Source organism: Gossypium hirsutum, chromosome D02, assembly GCF_007990345.1.
Source record: "Gossypium hirsutum isolate 1008001.06 chromosome D02, Gossypium_hirsutum_v2.1, whole genome shotgun sequence".
In the NCBI taxonomy this organism is placed as follows: Eukaryota; Viridiplantae; Streptophyta; class Magnoliopsida; order Malvales; family Malvaceae; genus Gossypium; species Gossypium hirsutum.
In genome coordinates, this window is record NC_053438.1 from 1,515,571 (window position 1) to 1,525,188 (window position 9,618).

Genomic DNA, 9,618 nt, shown 5'->3' on the forward strand with positions numbered 1-9,618 from the left:
TAGAATGACAAAAGTACAATTTGAGTTTTAATATAAGGGCTTTCATAGTAATTTTCCTAAAATATGACTTTGCTTTATTTTGATTTGGGATAAAAATAAAATTAAAACATACTTTGATTTGATTGCACAAATGTGAAAATTCCAAGGGCCAAATTGGGTTTATGAATTTTTTTAAACAAAAGCATAGAATTTAATTAATTCATATAATTACTTTTAAAAGATAATATCCAATCCAAAGCATGGCATAATCCATGTGTATTACAAATGTCCGATGCTTAAGATTAATGTTTCTTGATACATATTTAAATATAAATATGAGAGGTAAAAGTATCGTGGAAGTTCATAATTGTAAGTTTTCATTAAAAAAAAAGAGTAAATTAATCTTTATATATTAAATTAAAAAGTAAATCAATAATCTATGTTAAAAATTTTATTCATTTGTACTATGACGAAATAACCAAATAGTGACTTGGGACATGCCACGTGTATCGTGCCATGTGTATCTTATGTTGACGTATAATGCGTAGTTTTAATAGTAAAAATGAAAGGATTTTTAACCGAAAGACTAATTTACTCTAAAATCTAACATATTAACAAAATGTAATTTAACTCTTAATGCATAAATCTTCACGATACTTTTACCGAATATGAAAACATAAAATTCTAAAAACTTTTCAAATACATTAAATATATATGTAAATATATCTTGTGTCCCGATCTCTCATTGTTCATAAAGATTAACAGCCTACAACCAATTTACAAAATCTACACAACAAAAATAATATATTTGCGAGAATTTACTTACCCTTTTCATAGATTTATCAAAGGGTCGAACACCATGAATGCTACAAAATAATGGCTGTGATGATCTCTAGATTCAACCACACTGATGTTCCGAATGGCACCCTCGATCGTTTTCGAAATGTGTTTGTTCCTTGATGGAGGCCAAAAAAGGCACTTAATTCTCCATTATCTTGAACACCATGAATGCTACAAATTATGACTGTGATGATCTCTAGATTCAACTTCTTTGATGTTTCGAACCACACCCTCGACTTTTTTCGATAACTGGTTTGTGTGTTCCTCGATGGAGGCCAAAAATGCACATAATTGTTCCCTACAAAACACTAATTCTTCATTTGCTTGATTCAACTTGGATGATTATTCCTGGATTTTCTTATCTTAGTCATCCTGATGCATAAAAAAAGAACATGGTTGATTTGATTTATAAACTTGTACTCGGCAAAGTTGAAAAAACCAAACCGGAGGTCCAACCGATTGGACTTTTGATTCCATATTTGACCGGACTGTTCAATCATCTTGTAAATTTGAAGATTCTGATGAAGATGACATTTCCACAGGAGATTCTTTCGGTTCTTGTGAAACAGATATCTTTGGAAGCATTTCTTGATTATAACCTTTTAAAAAATTGGTTAAAGGATTATTATAAGAATGCTTTTCCTTTTGCATCATTAGTGACTTTGAAACTTGTTTTGGTGGGGAAGGACTTTCTTCTGCTTCTTCTTCTTCAACAGGCCTTTTTCCTATGGCCTTCTCTTTTTGTCTTTTTCTTTCTTCTTTCTCCATCTATTCCCAGTTTTTAACCGGGTTTAGCTTCCTAGTTCCCGGTTTTTTTACTGGTTTTGGCCGGTTCCCTAATTTTCTGATTCAACATACATAGTTGAATTACCGACCAACTTCGACGGGTTGAACAGACAGGTCTGGTATGGTTTTTCGATTCATGGGACTCAAATATGTATATGATAAAAGTATATTCAATTTTTTCTAAGATTTTCACGTATTTGGAGGAAGGACTACCCGTGTCTAGATAAGCATCAAACGTAAGTTCCGGACACATGTACTTCAAGAAAAACGAATAGTCGAAGCAACATAACAATCCTCTATCTCTCCGACAAGTAAAAGCAGAACAGTAAGAAATATCGGCCTAATTCTTTCAAACCAAAAATGAAGGGTAATAACTTACGGTATATGGTTGATCTTTTCCTGAGGTAACAAAAAGAGGATGATTATGCTCCTTAACGAATTTCGTGATAACGTATTTCCCGGGTTTCTCTCGCTTCACGTTCATCCTCGCCATACACCCTTCTCGTTTGCTCTCTCGCTTTCGAACCCGAACACGAGTACTCTTTTGACTGTTCTTATTAAAACCTTCTTTGTTACATGCAAGTCGACGATGGATGATTGATCCATCGAGCTCACACTTTCGGGACGAGATAATTCGTGTTAAAAACCCATGCGTTTAGTCATAGAAAGCTTTCGCTGCTTGCATGGATTCAAATAGCATACCCTCATATGGTTCTTGGTTTAGGTTGAGTTTGCGTAACTCAGATTCATCTCCTGCACAACTTTCTGCAACTAGAATCTTTTCTTTGCTTTTTTCGACTTCAGTTACACCGGATTCGCCATCTAAATAACTTTCTATAATGAAAACTTTATCTTCTTTGCTTTTGTCAGCTTTGCTTATGCCGGCTTCACCTTTGATTCAACTTTCTGTTATCTCGATACGTTGCTCGAGGTTCTCCTTTTCCACTGCAAACCTGGACAAAACAATTTATCATATGCCAATATAATCACAAACACGAACAACCATAATTCGTAAGCATATCAGCATTCTGGAAGTGTGGAGTTATCGGCTTTCAAATAGCCGATAACGTACAATGGTCTACAAACATTAGCACAATTTATACATTTACTTGGCGAAAAAAAGCACGCCATGGTACAAAATATCATAAACATAAGCTTCAGGAAACTGGTAATAATAACAACTTATTTTGCAAATCCAATATCGTTTATTGACTCGAAATTTAGTGATCACATAGTAAGTTGAACAGAAACCCTGCAAATTTATACATTTAATGCTTATTGAAACACCTAATTAATTGGATATACACCCACAAACTGGAATCATGACCAACAGTCCCTGTAAATTGAACACAATTCGAATTCGATTAAGCGAAATCACGATGAACCAAATTGATGACCAGCCGTGTGTGGACTCGGCCCAACTGCTGCGGAGGGACCAAAATTGTTTGAAAGCCCAACCATTGGCTTAGTAAATTCATCACCAACAACAGCACCATAGCCTGCCGAGCCTGCCGAATGCCTAACACCCTGCCCAATAGACGGCCCAACAGCAGCATAACCTGCCACACGCCCAACAGACCTAGCGCCAGGCCCAACAGACCCAAAAACACCACCAGTGCCAGCCTTGTTGTCACAACCCTCAAAACATTGAGGAACGCTAAACTGCAAATAGGGCGCCGCACCAGAAAGGGAACCATCCCACCATGGATTCGGCTGGTTCGTCATAAAAGGAAAAGCATCACCAGAAACCTTCACCGAACCACCATACGGCACAGAACCATCCACCACTGCCGCACCCGAACCGTTATCAACCGACCTCGTGAAGCTCGCACCCCCGATTCCGGACCACCATACTCGCGATTGAAACGGTAATAGCACAGTTGAGCCAAGTGTCCAAACCGGCCACATATCTGGCACTGAGCGCAAGACCGAAACGCTCTCACTCGACTAACAGACGGTCGACCACCGCGCCCAGAGTCAACAACCGCTGGCGTCGAAAAGGCCTCTACGAAATGAGCATGGACCGGCACCTCTTGAACCGCTCGAACCTGCCGACTTTCAAATTCCAACAGAACCTCCACCAAACGCTGAAACGGTAGAGGCTCGGATGAGAATGACGCAAGGGTGAGAACGGTATCAAACTCCGACGGCAGTCCGGCTAAAACGATTCCAACCTTCTCCGTGTCAGAAATCCGAGATCCGGCCGCATCTATCAAAGCACACATGTTCTGAATCTTCGCAATTTAATCCTTAACCGACATCGCTCCCTTCTTGATCGAATAAAGATCATGCCGAATCCGTGAGAGCTTTGCGCCAGAGACGGGAGCAAACAATCGAGTAGCAGTTATCCAAACATCATTCGCTGTTTTTGCATCAGTAAAGCTAGGTAAAACAGAAGGAGAAATAGTAGAAAGGAGCCACGAGGTAAGCAACTTATCTTGTTGATTATACGCTAACGCTTCCGGATTTGCCATCAAGGAACCATCCGGCGACTGCACGAACCTCGGTGGAGCGTTATCGTGCCATCAAGAAAGCCAGTCAAATTATAACCGTCGGTGATGAGTCGAATTTGCTGCCGCCACTGCACAAAACTGTTATCATCGAGCTTCACAGTTACGTGTGGAGGAAACGATTGAATCAACTGATTGTTGCTAAACATGGAGGAACATGGTGGTGCAACAGTAGAATCACTGGAAGCATTGGTAGCCATGTAGAACGGAAGATGACAGGTCTCCAAGAATTAGGCGACTGGTACCATGACAAATACTCAACAAAGCAGAGGTAAACAGAAAGATAAACTGAGAATTGAGAAATCTTTATTCCGCTCCTTTACTGTGTATCATTACAACTATTTATATACATTGTATGAGTTAGCTATTGCTAACAACCTTACTAACAGTATAACAGTCTGTAACAGACTAACAATCAACTCAACAGCTAAAGGTTCCTTATACTCTTTAACATATGCCAATAATCACAATCACAAACAACCATAATTCGTAAGCATGTCAGCATTCTGGAAGTGTGGAGTTATCGGCTTTCAAATAGCCGATAACATACAATGGTCTACAAGCATTAGCACAATTTATACATTTACTTGGCGAAAAAAAGCACACCATGGTACTCAATATCATAAACATAAGCTTCAGAAAACTGGTAATAATAACAACTTATTTTGCAATTCCAATATCGTTTAGTGATCACATAGTAAGTTGAACAGAAACCATGCAAATTTATACATTTAATGCTTATAGAAACACCTAATTAATTGGATATCCACCCACAAATAGCAGTGTAAGTGAAACAATGCTTTTGACTCAAAAAAAAGCTCTGGTTCAATTCAGTCATTCTCGAGGTCGAGTTCAAGCTAATGAATGAGTGAAGTTTAAGTATCTTAACACTTGATTTGAGCAACTCACGAACTTAATCAAGCTCGAGCTTTTACTATTTTATCCAAAATATTTATATATGCGACAGACTTAAGCTCAAACTTCAGTCAAATTGAGTCAAACTCGAGCTTAGATACACCCACAAATAATAGTGTGAGACAATGCTTTTGACTCGAAAAAGATCGAATTCAATTCAGTCATTCTCGAGCTGAGTTGAGCTCGAGCTATCAAGCGAGGCAACTTTTGAGTATCTCAATACTTGATCTGAGCAACTCATTAACTTAATCGAGCTTGAGCTTTTACTACTTTATCCAAAAATTTGTATATGCAAACGGACTCAAGCTCAAACTCGAGTTTGAGTATATACACAGTGTAAACAAGCTTAAATCAAGCTAAGCTCGAGCTTAGATAATGGCATTCAATTGAGCTAAAACTGAGCTTCAAGCATCAAGTCTCGAGTGAGCTCGAGCTTCAGACTGTTCTGGCTCTGCTCGACTCTATCACAGCCCTGCTGGCCACAAAAGAACATGCACAAGCGCACACATGTATATACATATATGCATAAGCTAAATTTAACATTTTCTTTCCTTTAGCTGTTTGGAAACAGGGAAAGGAAGTGAATAAAAAATTAAATTAAATTAAATTAAGAGCTTTTAGTATTTCTGGTTACTGGTTAGGTCGAGCGAGCCAAGTTTTTCCCGAATTTTCTTTTCTTCTTTTCAAGTTATTTCCATTTTTTTTCTATTGATCTGAAAAGCTACAATCCAGTGGTTTTCTTGAGAAACAAACAGGGAGATAGCGCATATATAACCACTAAAAAGAATTCAAATTAGAATTTCAGGAATAATTCTAAAAAATTTGGAAAAAGTTAAATCGCAAAATCGAATTAGAAGAAACTAAAATGCAACAGCAAAGAAAAAAAATTATTATTTTTTAAAATATTAAAAAAAAAACTTACTTGATTTTCTACTTCTTCTCCACTTATTATTGTAGAGTGGTTGACATGTTTGTTGAGATAAAAGCTTCTTTTTTTTTTTTTCTCTCTTTGAAATTTTAATGCTTTTATATTTTTTAAGTGAATATTTTGGAGTACTTAAGGCTAATCATTAAATTTTTTTTTATTTTTTTGGTATTTTCCATTTTTGGAGAAAATTCTTACTTTTTTTGCACCAAAAATATACATATTTATTATTTAATTATATTTAAGTAAGTTCCTATTTTATTTTCAGTTAAATTTGATTAAGAAAAGGCTAAAAACCAAAAAAAAAAATATTAATTCCTTATCTTTTAAGAGTTAAGACTCCATTTGATTGATTTCATTTTATTATTTTATTATTAATAAAAATAAAAAACTGTAAAAAGATAAATAAGTAAATATAGTAAATATAATTAAAAAAACTAAAGGGAATTTATATTAAAAAAATTCGTTACCTACCTAAATAATTTATTTTTTGTAATTAATGTATTCTCAATATCCGTTTTATGATTTATGAAAAGTTTTTTTTTTATTTTTTTGATTGTTTTTCTCAATAATGTCATCTTCAAAATTCGAAATTTAATTATGAGTGTAATGAATCTTACAACTACATTCATCGATTGCTAGTTAATTTAATCCTTTTGTTAAATGAAAAAAAATTTCCTCTCAATATGGAAAAACGATCAATCACTCTACATACAATCTTAATTCGCGGTGTTAGTTGTCAATCTCATCTTATGTATTTGCACTGGAAACCTAGAGTTAATCATGGGTCAGGTCGGGTTTGGATAAAATTCTAGGCTTGGACTTGGCTCGAAAACGGATCTACAATTTTATCCAAACCCAATCCAGAAAAAAAATGTTAGAACCCGAGCTTTGCACGTTCACTCGTATTAAATTTTTTCATATTATTTTTTATATAAAAATAAATTTTAAAAAATAATACATCAAATACACTAAACAAATCTTTATACTTAAATAACATTAATATAGGTGCAACTTAGCAAGCAAATGTCTCTAAAATAGTAGCAAAATTAACATTAAAACAAGAGTTATATATTATCCAAACAATAATAATAAAATAATAGCAATATAGTAACAAATTGACAACAAAACAACGACAAAAAAAAATTACCCAAGGCCCGGTCCATTTAGAAAACATGTTTTATTTTTTTTTCCAAACACATTTTTTGGATCTATAGTTTTATCCAAATACTCCCATCTTTTAGGCGGACCTTTAAGCCAGGTCGAATAGTCTTACCCATGATCAGGTTTATTAAACCCTACACAGGGCGAAAAATAGGAAGAATACAAAAGGAAAACAAAAATTTAATAATTTTTACGACACATTTCAATCAACTAATCTAGGCTTTAGTATGAGGTGATAATCATATGCTAGATATGATGAACGAAACTTAAGTGGAAGAGGCCAACATATACATAAAAATGACACATTTCCACACCCAATTTACCTTGAATACTAACGCAATAACCTTTCTTATCCCAATCGACAAGCCAAAGTCCTCCCATCTCTTTTGGATCAACGAGAAGACATCACACACATGATGAAGCATACTCACCTTCCATATTCATCGTAAAAGATCTTGGCACCAGACTCGAATTTTGGTACCTTCATGTGGTTCTACAAAATAACACCGAGTCCTACTACTATTAAAATGAGGTTAAGATTTAATCTGGACATGAGATGAGAATATAACTAAAACACAACATGTATATACCAACATATCAAAATCTATATAAGGTAAATTATCGATGTATATACCAACATATCAAAAACTCTTGTTTTATATTATTCACACTTTTTTATTTTTTAACAATATTTAGTTAACGATATCGATCAAATATAATTTATAAGTTAAAATTACTCCAAATATATATATATAAATCATATTCTTATTAAATACATATTCGTGGTCAACACTCATTCCAAATCCGGATAATTTTTCCTTTCATTTTAAATAAACATATTAAATATCAATATACACTTATACACTATCCCAAATCAAATTTTACAGTTAACCCCTAAAAAGGAACATCACCTATCCCATTGCACCCTCATATGGATTTCCGTACTATGAGTTCGAGTGACAGTTGGCAACAATCGATTGGTTGGTGCAGTCGAAGCCGAAGACAAAGATTGTATTGATTTGTCGGAGATTAATGACCCCTTTGTCAAGTTAATGCACTGAGACCGCCTCCTTTCATCATTTGTTTGAATTCGCTAAAATTAACCCTACCATCACTGTCTGCATCCACTTGCATTATCATCCTCTTGCAATCCTCGGCCTTTTCCCCTTGTTTGAGCCCTAGAGAGACCAAAATGGACCCCAATTCATCGACGGAAATGTAACCATCTCCGTTCTGATCGAAAACCTTAAACGCTTCCTTTATATCTTCCTCTTCATCTTTATCACTCATGATGGATTGATACAACTCACCGAACTCGTCGTAGTCAATGCAATTGTCGCCATTGACGTCGTATTTTTCGATCATTTGGATTAAGTCACCTTCGGGAATAAAGATACCCAAGCTCTCCAATGACTCGATCAAGTCTTTCTTCGTAATCTTTCCATCTCCGTTCTTGTCAAACATTTGGAAAACCCTTTTCAATTCCGTCTCATCCATTCCAACAAAGATGCTGATACCGATATCGATATCGATGTCGGTGCCTTGTCGGGTTTCGAAGAGGAACTAGAGATGTATGTTTTGATTGGTAAAGAATTAATCGAAGGCAATGAGAAATTAAGTTTTTTAAGAAATCAAATAATACAAAATATGATTGTTTGTATGGTGAGAAAATCCTCTAGAAAATAGTTAGATTTGAAAGGAAAAACAAAACCCTATTTCCATGGTGGGGAGAAAATTTAGATGCAACAACACCCTTTTTAGAGAAGTGTAAGTTGGGGGAGACTAATCAAATTAGGTGTGACATTATTTATATTATGGTTTTTAATATAACCTAATGTTTTTTATATTAAATTAATGCTTATTATAAAGTTTATGAAAACGCGTCGTTGTTTATTATATTATTATGTATTTTTTAATTAAAGAACTGGACCGTCGATAACGGATCTTAGGAAATGGAAATAATAAAATAAAGGTTTTATTAGTAAATTAATCCCAAAATTATATCTCAATTTTCAGATTGGTCCTTAAAGTTTTTTGGGTCAAAAATTATATCTAAACTATCAATTTTATTATCATCCAATAAGAATATGACACATGGCATGTTGTTATTGGATTTTGTCATTTTTTAATAAAATTAGACAAATTGATAGTTTAGGTATCATTTCTAAATAAAAAAAACTTTAAAGACTAATATGGTAATTGAGGTATACAAAATAAATTTGAGAAGGTTTTTCCCATTGCATCAATGCTTTCGTTGACAATTGATATGATATATTTAATATGGGTTAAATTTAGCTATTAGTCCCCGTATTGTGCATAAATTTTAGATTTAGTCTATATACTTTTTAAATTTTGAAATTTCATTCTTGACCGAAACAGTAACAATTAAAATATGATATTTGCAAAATTTTATGCGATAAACATATTATTGTATATGTAATGCAATGTCAGCTTGCGCTTTTCACTTAACACTAGAAAAAAAAGGTCAAGTATTTTTCG

The 9,618-nt window shown here is 34.4% G+C and overlaps 1 protein-coding gene across 1 annotated transcript; it reads right to left on the reverse strand.

The window, feature by feature from the left end:
* Positions 1-7,844: 7,844 nt before the first annotated feature.
* LOC107938698 (calmodulin-like protein 7) lies at positions 7,845-8,835 on the reverse strand. The gene has a single exon (XM_016871926.2). The coding sequence runs from the start codon at positions 8,614-8,616 to the stop codon at positions 8,164-8,166; it is 453 nt and encodes a 150-aa protein (XP_016727415.1). The 5' UTR covers positions 8,617-8,835; the 3' UTR covers positions 7,845-8,163.
* Between the last annotated feature and the right edge of the window lie 783 nt (positions 8,836-9,618).

What these genes read in the sequence shown, in the direction of transcription:
- LOC107938698 (XM_016871926.2), bottom strand. Translation starts at nt 8,616, where the DNA reads ATGGATGAGACGGAATTGAAAAGGGTTTTCCAAATGTTTGACAAGAAC.